The sequence below is a fragment of the Somniosus microcephalus genome, chromosome 16, assembly GCF_052327205.1.
Source record: "Somniosus microcephalus isolate GS21.2 chromosome 16, FLI_Smic_1.0, whole genome shotgun sequence".
Classification (NCBI taxonomy): Eukaryota; Metazoa; Chordata; class Chondrichthyes; order Squaliformes; family Somniosidae; genus Somniosus; species Somniosus microcephalus.
This window is the reverse complement of record NC_141002.1, coordinates 75,950,411-75,966,712: the sequence shown is the minus strand read 5'-3', so window position 1 is coordinate 75,966,712 and position 16,302 is coordinate 75,950,411. Positions and strand designations below refer to the sequence as shown.

At 43.5% G+C, this 16,302-nt stretch overlaps 1 protein-coding gene across 1 annotated transcript in view; it reads left to right on the top strand.

Annotated features, from left to right (window-relative positions):
* The first annotated feature begins 3,494 nt into the window (after positions 1 to 3,494).
* Positions 3,495 to 16,302, top strand: part of LOC147106299 (ankyrin repeat domain-containing protein 61-like) — a 103,869-nt gene continuing 91,061 nt past the window's right edge. The window contains exons 1-4 of the mRNA XM_086009290.1: positions 3,495 to 3,744; positions 3,839 to 3,888; positions 10,407 to 10,602; positions 14,696 to 14,806. Of these exons, the coding sequence (XP_085865416.1) occupies positions 3,878 to 3,888; positions 10,407 to 10,602; positions 14,696 to 14,806 (318 nt within the window). The 5' untranslated portion in view covers positions 3,495 to 3,744; positions 3,839 to 3,877. The remainder of the gene's footprint in view (positions 3,745 to 3,838; positions 3,889 to 10,406; positions 10,603 to 14,695; positions 14,807 to 16,302) is intronic.

Below are 16,302 nucleotides of genomic sequence, written 5' to 3'. Positions count from 1 at the left end.
TTCCAATATTCACTCCCAGTGGACGAAGTACTATACCAGGAGTGCAGAATCAGAAAGGTTACCCTTATGTCCTTTTAATTGAGATTTGCATCTTAACCTTCACCCCCAGGGTGCTGATCATGTTTACCTGGAACCACAGCAAATAAAGTACTTGGGATTTTTATTCTACAGGCATAGCTTGCGAGCATCCTGAGAGCGGACAGCATGTGCCTTTCCAATGGCACTACTGCGATTCGCACGGGGCTATGCCTCAGCACTCCCGCTGCTCTGTGCGAGAGATCAGAATGTACTAGTCATGTTTGGAAGCCCCTATCCATGCTTTCCTTTCCTTCACACTTAGCAAGTTGGAGGAGATGGTGGGACCCAAAGCTTGAATGGCAGCAGCCTGAACCTGTACTGATAGCTCTAATGAATCATAGAATCATAGAAATTTATGGCACAGAAGGAGACCATTCGGCCCCCGGCACAGACACGATGGGTCGAATGGCCTCCTTCTGTGCCATAAATTTCTATGATTCTATGATTCATTAAAGCTGTCAGTACAAGCTCCATGAATGAGGACCCGCTGTAGTGTACGTAGAGGTGAATTCATGCTCCATAGTTCACTGGATTGATTCAATGCTATGCGCAATGACCCCACACAAGTTGGAGGTGAACTCCTCCACACTGTCCGACACTATGTACAGAATCCCTGGCAGGCAGTCCAATGCATCGAGCAGTTGGCGGTGCACAGATACCAATCTTCTTTTATAGGCTGGGCCCTGGAAGTCTTCATCTGTGCCCTCTGCAGCAGAGCTAGGATGTGAGTACACCCCTCTGTCGAGCTCGTTCCTGGGCCATCCTTTCCACCTGTCCTTACTCCTGCTTACCTGTGTTGTGATGAATAGCCCAGTACAGACTCCTCAAACTGACTCTCTGAAGTACGCATGGTGCCAATTCCTGAACTGGTGCTTACAAGGGTAAGACTGAGTTACGGTGCATCTTCAAAAGGACTGTCCCCCTCTTCCTCCTCTTCTACTGGGCCCATGATTTGCGCTGAAACTGTAAAGAGAAGAGAGGCATAAGGGTTAGGACTTAGTGACAAGGGTTAGCAGAAACAGATGAGTTGCAGCTCAAAGCAGCATCATGTTGTCATACAAAGTGTGTGGGGGAGAGAATTCAGTCAGAAGAGCAAAGGGGGGCAATGTGGCCATAAACCCTGTGGAATTTATCCTCCGACCTTGCCACTTGCTGTGCATCTTGCCCACCATCTGCCCACTACATGAATGATGGCTTCCTCTATTGAGGACACTACTTGAAATGATGATGGTCCTCATCCTGTTCACATCTGCTCCCTCTTGTGGCCAGCTTGTCTTGCAGAAAGAAAGGGAATGTGTTAGTGTACAGCCTGCAGAATTATTGTGAGGATGTACATGTTAGGGTAAAATAGTTTGGATGGTGTGTGAAACATGCCATGGGTGTGAAGGAATAATTGTAAGGACAGTAGCAGGTGCAGAATGTGCAATTAACAGCAGCAGGAGGTACAGTGAAATGTGCTGCTTTGATTGGAGGACATTGACGGGAAGTGAGGGAAGGTAGGCTTGTGAGTGCTGGGGCCACAGGTGGTGCAAGGTTGCTTTGTCATTGGGCCGCAATTTACTGAAAAAATGATGGTATGCGAACGACATACACCATTATTAATGTGCAAATCAGCCAGCAACTTGTGGCGAGGATGAGATACTCCATGAACAACAACAACTTGTATTTATATAGCACCTTTATCATAGTAAAATGTCCCAATGCGTTTCACTGGAGTGTTATAAAACAAAGTTTGACACTGAGCCACATAAGAAGAAATATGGGCAGATGCTTGGTCAAAGAGGTAGGTTTTAAGGAGCGTCTTAAAGGAGGAAAGAGAGATAGAGTGGTGGAGAGGTTTAGGGAGGGAATTTCAGAGCTTAGGGCCTAGGCAGCTGAAGGCACGGCCACCAATGGTTGAGCAATTAAAATCAGGGATGCTCAAGAGGCCAGAATTAGAGGAGAGTGTATATCTTGGGGGGCTGTGGGGCTGAAGGAGATTACAGAGATAGGGAGGGGTGAGGCCATGGAGGGATTTGAAAACAAGGATGAGAATTTTAAAATAGAGGAGTTGCTTAATCGGGCGCCAATGCAAGTCAGCGAGCACAGGGGTGATGGGTGAATGGAACTTAGTGCGAGTTAGCACATGGGAGCATTGGATGACCTCAAGTTTGCGTAGGGTAGAACATGAGAGGCCAGCCAAGAGTGCATTGGAATAGTCAAGTCTAGAGGTATTAACGTCATGGATGAGGGTTTCAGCAGGAGATAAGCTGAGGCGGGGCGGAAATGGGTGATGGTTATGGAGGTGGAAATAGGCAGTCTTAGTTATGGCGTGGATATATGGTCGGAAGCTCATTTCAGGGTCAGTGGCTAGGGAACGGAGTTTGTGGCGGGGACCGAAGACAATGGCTTCGGTCTTCCCAATATTTAATTAGAGAAAATTTCTGCTCATCCAGAACTGGATGTTGGACAAGCAGTCTGACAATTTAGAGACCGTGGAGGGGTCGAGAGAAGTGGTGGTGATGTAGAGCTGGGTGTCGTCAGTGTACATGTGGAAACCGACGCTGTGATTTCGAATGATGTCGCCAAGGGGCAGCATGTAGATGAGAAATAGGAGGGGGCCAAGGATAGATCCTTAGGGGACACCAGAGGTAATGATGCGGGAGCATGAAGAGAAGCCATTGCAGTTGATTCTCTGGCTATGATTAGATAGATAAGAGTGGAACCAGGCGAGTGCAATCCCACCCAGCTGGACGACGCTGGAGAGGCTTTGAAGGAGGATGGAGTGGTCGACCATGTCAAAGGCTGCAGACAGGTTGAGAAGGACGAGGAGGGATAGTTTACCTTTGTACAGTCACAAAGAATTGCGAATCACCACAAGTTGTTGGATGATTTGCGCCACTCCACTGTTAGCTTCACAAAAACGGCATTCTGCCCTCAATCTCTCCGTGATCTTCATGAAGTTGCTGCATTTGTGCATTAATTGTCTATTAAACTCACCACGGAAAGTTACGTCTAGTAATTAATAAGTTAAGTATCCTTTTAACAACATCAAAATTGTTAATGACAGCCAATCAACCTCTCTGACCCAGAAAGGGAACAATTAAAAGAGTGGCGTCTCATTCCTTTAGGGAGTGAATTGTTGTTGGAGATTTAAAATTCCCTTTCTGCCGTTTTTGTTTCTCTCTCTAAATCCAATCTGTCTTTCCTTCTCTTTATTTCTCCGGTATCTGATTTGACATTGAATTAACCCACTCTAATTCACCCTCCTTCTCAGTTTTTCCTCTGTTTATTTCTCAATCCTTAAATCTCATTGGTCAAGGAGATGCACTGTTGCTCCCGTCATTCACCAAGGTCCCAGATTCCCCATTGCCCTCGCCGTGCCGTCAACAGCTCACACTTCTAGCAACTTACAGGGCAAAAACATTTTGAACCGATGGGTGCAGGAAAAAGTCGCCATGAGATGCTCTGCTGCAGCAAATTCATATTATTTATTGTTTTTCATGTATTTAGAAAAGTTAAAAATATATTTGTTTTGAAATTGTGTAAGAATTCTATGAAAAGAATAGATATATACAGTGGCTTACTTTCATTGTGTTTTTGTACTCAGTATCAGTTCGAAAGATCTTGAAACTTTCATTAACTGGTGTAGTTGAGATTGACCCAAATGCTTATCCAGAATATCATGTAAGTACTGTATTGAGTTAAATTCCTCATTTTTTTGTTGAGTATTAATTTTGTCATACTACATGGACTAAAGTGCATTTTGTTTTGCTGACAGTTATTTTTTGAAATTAAAGCAAGAAATAAGAAACTGAAGATGAACATGTGGTAAGTGCAGTAACAATGCTGGCAGTCATTTGTATCCCAATCTTGTATTACAATTGAGATAAAACTTTCAAAGTGTGTTCTTACATCAATATTATTTTCTTTAAAACATAGGATAATAGATGTTATGTAGTTACTAACCACTTTAATCAAAGTAAAGGATGTTGGTGCTGAGGAGTGATATAGTTTTTCCACTTTTGTCATTATGTCTTACCTCCAGCCTCCGACTGTAGCACTCTAAATCCTCCACTTTGCAAACCAGCAATCCTTATGTCTTCACTGGGTTAGATTCCTAATTTTGTCAAATTTTTGTGCTGTGCCCGTATTGACTAGGAATTGGGTTGAGATTTCCTAAATTACTTTCACATGGAGCCTTCACAACAAACAGAGAGAAGAGACTTCTATCCCCTCATTCTAGGCTGGATTTAATCCTAAAAGGCAAAAGCCCAGTGTCTCACCTACTGCACCACCCATGTTGTTTCTAATGATGCATATATGAGGCTTCTCCAGTTTAATATAGTGCAGAGCGCACCTGACCTCCTATCTTGGAATGTGATACATAGGGAATGGTAATTATTACAAGATGGGGAAAGCCAGGGACATTTGCCTCCATAAATAACAACAGAAAATGCTGTAAACACTCAGCAGGTCGGGCAGCATCCATGGAGAGAGGAAAAACAGTTAACGTTTTAGGTCGATGACCCTTTTGCTATTACATTTTCCTCCATGTTCTTTGGCAGTGATTGAAAAATTCTCCCTTTTGGGGAGTTTATGGCCACCATTTTATATACAACAAAAATATAAGTTGCTCTGAACTAAAATTTGTTTATTGGCATTGGATCAGGCATAATGACTCTGAATGCTGCGTGGAATATTATATTATCTACCATTACTTAATGACTTACTGCCCTTTGACTATGAATGAGTGGTAGAAGAGTGGTGAGTCCCTGAAAATAACACATGAATTGCAGGGTCTGCAGGGGTTGGGATTACATCATAAAGTTTCAAAAAGATTAATAGTGTTGAATTCCTGTAATGAGAGAAAGATAGGCTGAATGGCCATTTTCTGTGCTGTAAAAATGTATGAAAACATTTCCCAAGGTTACCAGATAATTATAAATAGAAGGCCATTCAGCCCATCTTTGTTTATCCAGCCAGAAAGATGCTGTAGTCCTCTCATTGTGGCATCTAATCATTTCTTAAGTAATTTCAGGGTTTTCATTTCCTCAACTTTCCTTTGAAATCATTTAGAAACATAGAAGATAGGAGCAGGAGTAGGCCATTCGGCCCCTCGAGCCTGCTCCGCCATTCAATGCGATCATGGCTGATCATCCAAATTCAGTACCTGGTCCCTGCTTTCTCCTCATACCCCTTGATCCCTTTAGCCTTGAGAGATATATCCAACTCCTTCTTGAATATATTTAATGAATTGGCCTCTACTGCCTTCTGTGGTAGAGAATTCCACAGGTTCACCACTCTCTGGGTGAAGAAATTCCTCCTCATCTCTGTCCTAAATGGCCTACCCCTTATCCTTAGACTGCGACCCCTGGTTCTGGACTCCCCGACCGTCGGGAACATCCTTCCAGCATCTAGTCTGTCTAGTCCTGTTAGAATTTTCTAAGTTTCGATGAGATCACCTCTCATCCTTCTAAACTCCAGCAAATACAAGCCCAATCGATCCAATCTCTCATATGTCATTCCTGCCATCTCAGGTATCAGCCTGGTGAATCTTCGCTGAACTCCTTCCATGGCAAGAACATCCTTCCTCAGATAAGGCGACCAAAACTGCACACAATACTCAAGATGTAGTCTCACCAAGGCCCTGTACAACTGCAGCAAGACATACTTGTTCCTGTACTCAAACCCTCTAGCTACGAAGGCCAACATACCATTTGCCTTCTTAACCACCTGCTGCACCTGCATGCTTACCTTCAGCGATTGGTGCACAAGGACACCCAGGTCTCGTTGCACTTCCCCTTCTCCCAATCTATTGCCATTCAGATAATAATCTGCCTTCCTGCTTTTGCTACCAAAGTGGATAACCTCACATTTATCCACGTTATATTGCATCTGCCATGCTTCTGCCCAATCATCCAACCTGTCCAAATCATCCTGGAGTTTCTCGGCATCCTCCTCACAGCACACACGCCCACCCAGCTTTGTGTCATCTGCAAATTTGGAGATATTACATCTAGTTCCCTTGTCTAGATCATTAATATATATTGTGTATAGCTGGGGTCCAAGGACCGATCCCTGCTTTACCCCACTAGTTACTGCCTGCCACTCGGAAAAATACCCGTTTATTCCAACTCTTTGCTTTCTGTCTGCCAACCAGTTCTCTATCCAAATCAGTACCTTGCCCCCAATCCCATGTGCCTTAACTTTACATGCTAATCTCTTATGCGGGACCTTAACGAAAGCCTTCTGAAAGTCCAAATACACCACATTCACTGGTTCTCCCTTATCTATTTTACCAGTTACATCCTCAAAAAATTCCAGTAGATTAGTCGAGCACGATTTACCCTTTGTAAATCCATGTTGACTTTGTCCGATCCTGTCACTGTTTTCCAAGTGCTCTGCTATTACATCTTTTATAATGGACTCTAGCATTTTCCCCACTACCGATGTCAGGCTTACCGGTCTGTAATTCCCCGTTTTCTCTCTACCACCTTTTTTTAATAGTGGGGTAACATTAGCTACCCTCCAATCCATGGGTACTGTTCCAGATTCCATTGAATGTTGGAAGATGATCAGCAATGCATCTACTATTTCTAGGGCCACTTCCTTAAGTACTCTAGGATGTAGATTATCAGGCCCTGGGGATTTATTGGCCTTCAATCCCATCAATTTCCTTAACACCATTTCCCTACAAATACTGATTTCTTTCAGTTCCTCCCTTTCATCAGACCCTATGTTCCCCGACATCTCTGGGAGGTTATTTGTGTCCTCCTTTGTGAAGACAGAACCAAAATATATATTTAATTGGTCTTCCATTTCTTTGTTCCCCATTATAAATTCCCCTGATTCTGACTGCAAGGGACCTACGCTTGACTTCACCAATCTTTTTCTCTTCACATATCTATAAAAGCTTTTACAGTCAGTTTTTATGTTCCCTGAAAGCTTACTCTCATATTCTATTTTCCCCTTCTTAATTAATCCCTTTGTCCTCCTTTGTTGAATCCTAAACTGCTCCCAATCCTCAGGTTTACTGCTTTTTCTGGCCAATTTATATGTCCTCTCCTTGGATCTTATGCTATCCCTAATTTCCCTTGTTAGCCACGGTTGAGTCACCTTTTTTGTTTTATTTTTATGCCAAACTGGGATGAACAAATTCTGTAGTTCATCCAGGCGGTCTTTGAATGTTTGCCATTGCCTATCCACCGTCAACCCTTTGAGTGCCATTCCCCAATCAATCCTACCCAATGCGCGCCTCAGACCATCGTAGTTTCCTTTATTTAAATTCAGGACCCTAGTCTCTGCGTCAACAACTTCATTCTCCATCTTAATGAAGAATTCTATCATATTATGATCGCTCTGACACAAGGGGCCTCGTACAACAAGATTGTTAATTAACCCTTTTGTCGTTACATAACACCCAGCCTAAGATGGCCTGATCTGTGGTTGGTTCCTCGACATATTGGTCCAGGAAACCATCCCGTAAACACTCCAGGAATTCCTCCTCCACAATATTATTACTAATTTGGTTAGCCCAATTTATATGTAGATTAAAGTCACCCATGATGACTGCTGTGCCCTTATTGCACACTTCTCTAATTTCCCTTTTAATGCCATCCCCAACCTCCGCATTACTGTTTGGAGGTCTATATACCACTCCCACTAATGTTTTCTGCCCCTTGGCATTTCTCAGTTCTACCCATACAGATTCCACATCATCAGAGCTAATATCCTTCCTTACAATTGTGTTAATCCCTTCTTTAGCCAGCAATGCTATCCCACCTCCCTTTCCTTTTTGCCTGTCTTTCCTGAATATTGAATACCCCTGGATGTTGAGTTCCCAGCCTTGGCCACCCTGGAGCCATTTTTCCGTAATCCCAATCAAATCATAATCGTTTACCTCTATTTGCACAGCTAATTCATCCACCTTATTGTGAATGCTCCTCGCATTAAGACACAAAGCCTTCAGGCTTGTTTTTTTAATGCTCTTAGACCTATTCGAATTATTATTTACTGTGGCCATGTTTGATTTAAACTGTTGATTTCTCTGACTGCCACTTTTGTTTTTCTCCTTCCTATCTTTTTCTTTTATCCTTGTTTCCCTTTCCCCTGTCCCTCTGCTCATGTTCCCAACCCCCTGCCATTTTAGTTTAAACCCTCCCCCAGAGCACTAGCAAACACTCCCCCTAGGACATCAGTCCCGGCCCTGACCAGGTGCAAACTGTCCGGTTTGAACTGGTCCCACCTCCCCCAGAACCGGTTCCAATGTCCCAGGAATTTGAATCCCTCCCCCTCACACCATTCCTCTAGCCACGTATTCATCTGAAATATCCTTCTATTTCTACTCTGACTAGCACATGGCACTGGTAGCAATCCAGAGATTACTACCTTTGAGGTCCTATTTTTTAATTTACCTCCTAACTCCCTATATTCAGCTTTTAGGACCTCATCCCGTTTTTTACCTATATCGTTGGTACCTATATGCACCACGACAACTGGCTGTTCACCCTCCCCTTCCAAAATGTTCTGCAGCCGCTCTGAGACATCCTTGACCCTTGCACCAGGGAGGCAACACACCATCCTGGAGTCTCGTTTGCGGACGCAGAAACGCCTATCTATTCCCCTTACAATAGAATCCCCTATTACTATAGCTCTACCCCTCTTTTTCCTCCCGTCCTGTGCAGCAGAACCACCCCTGGTGCCAGGAAGTTGGCTGCTGCTGCCTTCCCCCCCAACAGTACTCAAAGTGGTGTATTTGTTTGAGAGGGGGATGTCTACAGAGAACCCCTGCACTACCTGCCTGTGCCGAGTACTCTGTCTGTTGGTCACCCATTCCCTTTCTGCCTGTCCAACCTTTGCCTGCGGTGTGACCAACTGATCAAACGTGCTATTCACGACGTCCTCAGCATTGCGAATGGTCCAGTGTGAATCCAATCGTAGCTCCAGCGCCGCAATGTGGTCTGCCAGTAGCTGCAGCTGGACACACTTTCTGCACACATAGTGGTCAGGGACACAGGAAGTGTCCCTGAGTTCCCACATATCGCAGGAGGAGCATACCACAGCACCGGGCTGTCCTGCCATGACTTACCCTTTAGTTAATTGCAATTAAATTAAATCAAATCAATCCCACCAATTTCACAACAGTTAAATGTTATATTTAAGGGTCCTGGTTTACAAACAGTTCCCGCTACACCACAGAGAGCTTAGAAACTATAAACCACAGAGTTAAAGTTTAAAAAGAGAGAAATACTCAGCAACCAATCACTTACCTGCTTTCTGGTGACCTCACACTTCGATTACTTTTCCCTGTGTTGATCACTCTTTGTGTGAAGACAGGCTTCCTAAAATCAGTTCTAAAATTGTTGGCCCTGAAATTCCACAGGGCTTTTCCCAAAGTAACAACGGGAGATTGGCAGAACCCCTAGAGAAATAGCGTCAGTGGCTGTTTTTGGCCGTTTCTGCTATTTCTCTGTTTCTGTTTCTCTGTGGATTCACTAATCTCTCGCGTATGTTATGGTGGGAAGCCAGGAGAACCCCTGTGAAATTTTTGGACTGTCTTTCACTAGTTTGAATATGTATTCTCTTGCCCTACTCCTGCAATTTAGTTTGAAATAATTTTACATTTTCCTTGCTGTTTACTATCTTTATACCTCTAAAAGACCACCTCATATTCATCTTCGATCAAGGCTGAAAATTCCAGGTTCCTCCAGCCTTTCCTCATACCTCAGAACTCTGGAACTCACAATCAGCTTAGTCAAGCACACTCAATTGGATTTATTTTTGTTTCTCTCCCTTTGATTTTCTTTTCTTACCCCTCCACTCCTGAAGATAATGATTTCTATAAGGGCTGGTTTAACAGGGCATGTGAGAACCTGGAGAGAGATTGGCTATTTTACTGTGGGACCATTGCAACCTAGCCCAGCCCTGCCCTCATCCAGCATTATACATATTCAACTTACTGGGTAGTGCCTAGGAGTAGGAAACCTGGCTAGTTCATCCACCCCATCCTTAATCTGAAGATATTAAAGAGAATGGAAGTGCTCCTCAGATTGAATAGGGGACCTTTCTGTTTTTATGGCTCAGCGCCATACTATGAGTGCATTTTTTCAATGAGTTATTGGGAATCCTGGCTGGATTTTTCTATCTATTCTTTGAAAGGACTGGAAATATATTAACTGGGTAGGGATAGATGAATATGTTACTACGTGGATCTGTGCATCAGATGCATAATTTATGTACACTCTATGGTATTGAGATGGATTTGAAGTTCATCCAATACCTTTATTAAAAAATTGTGTCCTTATGAAAAAATTAAAGGACATTCTTTAATAACATTTTTCTAACAGCTTTTTGTACCAAGTGTTTCCTGGTAACCCTGGCCACTGGCAGCGAACTTTCTTCCAAGCTGTGAAAAATGGTGACTTCCACGTTGTGAAAAATATGGTTCAGTTTTTCAAGGAGTCATGTCTTGATGTTATCCATTCAAAAGAATCAGCCTCTGGCAATGGATCTCTGCACTTAGCATGTCGGAAGGGCTATTTTGTAAGTATTGGTATAATGTTTCCATTCATCTACATTTTATATCCATTTAAAAAATAACTTTTTAAATAGTTTTTTCCATGGTGTCTTTCCACCAGTATTTTTTTATTTTTTATTCATTGATGGGATGTTGGCGTCGCTGGCTGGCGAGGCCTGCATTTAGTGCCCATCCCTAATTGCCCTTGAGAAGATGGTGGTGAGCCACCTTCTTGAACCGCTGCAGTCCATATGGTGTAGGTACACCCACAATGCTGTTAGGAAGGGAGTTCCAGGAATTTGGCCCAGCGACAGTGAAGGAACGGCGATACAGGTCCAAGTCAGGATGGTGTGTGGCTTGGAGGGGAACTTATAGGTGGTGATGTTCCCATGCGTCTGCTGCCCTTGTCCTTCTAAGTGGTAGAGGTCGCGGGTTTGGAAAGTGCTGTTGAAGGAGCTTTGGCGAGTTGCTGCAGTGCATCTTGTAGATGGTACACACTGCAGCCACAGTGCGCCGGTGGTGGAGGGAGTGAATGTTGAAGGTGGTGGATGGAGTGCCAATCAAGCGGGCTGCTTTATCCTGAATGGTGTCGAGCTTCTTGAGTGTTGTTGGAGCTGCACTCATCCAGGCAAGTGGAGAGTATTCCATCACACTCCTGACTTGTGCCTTGTAGATGGTGGAAAGGCTTTGGGGAGTCAGGAGGTGAGACACTCGCCGCAGAATTCCCAGCCTCTGGCCTGCTCTTGTAGCCACAGTATTTATATGGCTGGTCCAGTTCAGTTTCTGATCAATGGTAACCCCCAGGATGTTGATAGTGGGGGATTCAGCGATGGTAATGCCATTGAATGTCAAGGGGAGATGGTTAGAGTCTCGCTTGTTGGAGATGGTCATTGCCTGGCACTTGTGTGGTGCGAATGTTACTTGCCACTTGTCAGCCCAAGTCTGAATGTTGTCCAGGTCTTGTTGCATATGGACACGGACTGCGTCAGTATCTGACGAGTCTCGAATGGTGCTGAACAGTGTGCAATCATCAGCGAACATCCCCACTTCTGACCTTATGATGGAGGGAAGGTCATTGATGAAACAGCTGAAGATGGTTGGGCCTAGGACACTGCCCTGAGGAACTCCTGCAGTGATGTCATGTGATTGAGATGAATGACCTCCAACAACCACAGCCAACTTCCTTTGTGCTAGGTATGATTTCAACCAATGGAGAGTTTTCCCCTTGATTCCCATTGACTTCAGTTTTGCTGGGGCTCCTTGATGCCACACTCGATCAAATGCTGCCTTGATGTCAAGGGCAGTCACTCTCACCTCACCTCTTGAGTTCAGCTCTTTTGTCCATGTTTGGACCAAGGCTGTAATGAGGTCAGGAGCTGAGTGGCCCTGGCGGAACCCAAACTGGGCGTCAGTTAGCAGGTTATTGCTGAGTAAGTGCCGCTTGATAGCACTGTCGACGACACCTTCCATCACTTTGCTGATGATTGAGAGTAGACTGATGGGACGGTAACTGGCCGGGTCGGATTTGTCCTGCCTTTTGTAGACAGGACATACTTGGGCAATTTTCCACATTGCTGGGTAGATGCCAGTGTTGTAGCTGTACTGGAACAGCTTGGCTAGGGGCGCAGCCAGTTCTGGAGCACAAGTCTTCAGTACTATTGCCGGAATGTTGTCGGGGCCCATAGCCTTTGCAGTATCCAGTGTCTTCAGCCATTTCTTGACATCACGTGGAGTGAATTGAATGGCTGAAGACTGGCATCTGTGATGCTGGGGACCTCAGGAGGAGGCCGAGATGGATCATCCACTCGGCACTTCTGGCTGAAGATAGTTGCAAATGCTTCAGCCTTGTCTTTTGCACTCACGTGCTGGGCTCCACCATCATTGAGGATGGGGATATTTTTGGAGCCTCCTCCTCCTGTTAACTGTTTAATTGTCCACCACCACTCACGACTGGATGTGGCAGGACTGCAGAGTTTTGATTTGATCCGATGGTTGTGAGATCGCTTAGCTCTGTCTATCGCATGTTGCTTCCGTTGTTTGGCATGCAAGTAGTCCTGTGTTGTAGCCGCACCAGGTTGACACCTCATTTTTCGGTATGCCTGGTGCTGTTCCTGGCATGCTCTCCTGCACTCTTCGTTAAACCAGGGTTGATCTCCCGGCTTGGTGGTAATGGTAGAGTGAGGGATATGCCGGGCCATGAGGTTACAGATTGTGGTTGAATACAATTCTGCTGCTGCTGTTGGCCCACAGCGCCTCATGGATGCCCAGTTTTGAGTTGCCAGATCTGTTCGAAATCTGTCCCATTTAGCACAGTGGTAGTGCCACACAACACGGTATATTTCCATTTATGCCCAGCACAGACAGTTTGTTAAGAGGAGCAAACAGGTTGTGCATTCCTCCTTTGTTTTTGAAAGCTATGATCTTCTGCAATTGGCTAGCGGAAGATATATAATGGCCCAGTAATTCCGGTCCCAACGCGTGAGTACGGACGGGGTACTCACGCGTGGGCCCGTTGGAAGTGCCGGATTTCAGCATGCACAGCGCATGCGCAGGAAACCGGCATTTCCTCCAAGGGGTTTAGAGGTCCAACGCGTGCGCGCAGGACTCTGCGCGCATGCGTTGAACTTCCTTCTTTTTGACAGGTTTGCCCGTGTGTAAGGGCCTCAACTTTTTAGAAATGTAAAAAGGAGACGTAAGGACTTGATTCTTTAAGGTAAGTGGTCTATTATTTAAAATTATAACATTTTTCCCACAGCTTTATTGTTTTTAAGGACTTTACAGTAAGGTAAGTGTATTTTTAGACCCGATTTCTTAAAAAATTATTTTTTTCAAAAATTTGATTAATTGTTTAAAATAGTTTTTTAAAGTTATTTATAGTTCATTTAATTAGTGGGATGTTTTTTTATAATTTTATTTAAAGTTTAAGTAGTGTTTTGGGCGCCCGTAGTTTTCATGAATTTGACAGTTCTTACTATCAAACTCATGAATGAAGTTTTCCCTCCCCTGATTGGCTGCCCAGTGCTCACCTGGTCCCAGCCGGCACATCAAACTAACTACGCCGCTGGATCAGGCAAGCACAGCGCGCCGACAGCTGAACCGGGCCAGTGACAGGAATTCCAAGCAGGCCCAGGCTTCAGCTGTCGGCGCGCCGGGTAAGTGCACATCGGGGGCTTGCACGCGCGGCAAGCCCCCGAACCTAATTTCTGGGCCATTGTACTTTAGAGACATAGTATTATTACTATCTCTACATAGTGGGAGTATCTTTCTATTTACCAGTTGACTGGTAACTAAGCCCATCAAATGTCATAAGGATTGAACTTTATTAATGTATTTATAATGTTACCACACATGACAACCAGAGGAATTCTTTCATATCATGGAAATGTGTAAGGGCTGCATTCAGCCACCTCTCTACCCTCCCAATCACCCCTTTCCTTCCTCCTATCACCCCCTCCATCTTGATCGCTTCCCCCTGCCCAGGAACTATCTGAGGACCTGAAATTTACATTTGCTTCAACAGTGAGCTGCCTGGGACATGCAAAATGATTCCGTCAATATCGAGTGTGCCATTGGCCTACCCGTTCCAGGGCAGGAAGTGTTCTCTGTCCACTTTGTGTCGGTATACTAATAACAAACTAAAAATATGTAAATATTAAAAAGTAAAAGCAGTGTTTGAGACTGTGCTACATAACATAAAGACTGTGATTGTGATCTTTTATTCATGGGAACAAATTTTACTACCTTGTTTTGAGTTGCCATTCTGTAGCAAACCCCTAGTGCTATTTTGGCTCCCCTTTTATTGGAAACATCCAGGGATCTACTTGTTTTACCTCCGAATTGTCGCTGACATATAAAGCTACACCATCTCCCTTCCTAATTGTTGTAATGGTCCTGAACACTCTCCTCTGACTGCCGGAAAGTGTACTTGCTTTGACATTGAGTGAAAACCTACCATCACCAACCAAATAAAATAGCTTAGGGTGTGATTGCTGAGAAAAATCAGAGTCAAAAATACAATAATGATTTCTATTTTGTATTTAAATGTTTTGAGGGATAATGTTTGTCATTTTTAAACGATTTCTTCAGTAGATTTATGTGCATGTCATGTTTGGCTGACAGGACATAGCTCAGGAGCTGTTGGAGAATGGAGTGTCTCTCGATGCAAGGAATTCCAATGGCTTAACTCCATTCTTCTTTGCAGCGGAGAGACAGCATCGTAAAATATGCCAGGTGGGTTACATTTTATAACTGTACAACATGGTTCTGATAACATATATTACAGAAAGTGGTGCTTATAAAAAGGAAATATAATTCTCTTCAATTAAAAGTATTATAAATTTAATAACTGTTTTTATTGATTCTTGTAAGCTAAGAAAGCATTCTATTTGACCAATATGCCAGTCATGAGCATTAGATTTACCCCTCTCAAAAGAAATAGCCTCATTTTCAGTGAGATCTGCTATTCTATAAAGCACCAATCATGACTTCTGAAAATACACGCCGCAGTGACAAGAACAGAGTGTGCCAATGTTAAAGAACTAAATATTAATATATAGATCTAAAATTAATTTTTGGTTAAGCGTGATGAGACACTTGAAGACTGAGATGCAGTGGCTAGTGCTTAGAGTACAATAATATGCTTTTACATTTGATTATAATTATCTGTCATACTAAGATGCCTAACTTTAAGGTTGACAAGATAACTATACAGGAAGGACAATAATTCCTATGTTGTCTGCTTAAGGTTGACTTTTATAGATATGGGAGAGGTTGTTCAATTTTATTAAGAAAGAAGCATAATTGGTTAACATTGCATAATAGGTCAACATCCAAAAATGTGGGTCGACTGAGATTATAAAATATTTCTGTTACAAGTGGCATGCTCAGAGGATATTGATGTGCATAGAATGATATAAAACTTACCATGGCTTGTTTAAAATGGGGCCTTAGTTCACATAAACTAAAGAACCATTACATTTTTAATTGCTAATTTAAAATCTGCAGTCTAAAAATAAACCCAGTGACAGCTTGCTGAGAGAATACAATTAAAAATATCACTGAGAAAAAACCCCACAGTAATTAGAGAAATGCTCTCATCACATGCTTCATGTTTTGCCATTAATTTAAATGGAATAAATGCATCTAATTTCATACAAGTAAAATGACTTTAAAAAACGAATACCTTGAAATTACACTATGAGATCAAAGTATACAACACCTGCTACTTCAGTGGAGATGCCATTACAATTATTTTACATTTAGACCAATGCATCAAGCTTTTGTATGTTGTTATCCCACAACCTAAGGATTGTGTCCAATATAATAAATTCTAGGGCGAGAAATTGGGCTTGATAGTGCCAGTTTTGTGGGCACTATGAGTGCCATTAGGGATCCAAAATGGCGTCCGTGGCACACACGCACACTTCTGTGAAGTGTACCGGACGCCACCTTGGTAAAGGCGTTAGCGCATACACAATTAACGTCTGACGGAAGAATGCAGAGCAGGCGGATCATGATATCAATCAGCGTGCAACGTTGATTTGATGCCAGCGCTGCCCCTTTGGAGCACCATGCTCTAGCCGATGCCCTCTCTTAAAATTGCATAGCTGAACATGTGTTAAGCAGCAGGAAGAACCCCCCACCAGAGCTATATAAAGGGATCATCAAGTACTTATAGGTTAGTTGCTGGTTGATTTCTCTGGTTGTTGCTACAATTCTACATGTTG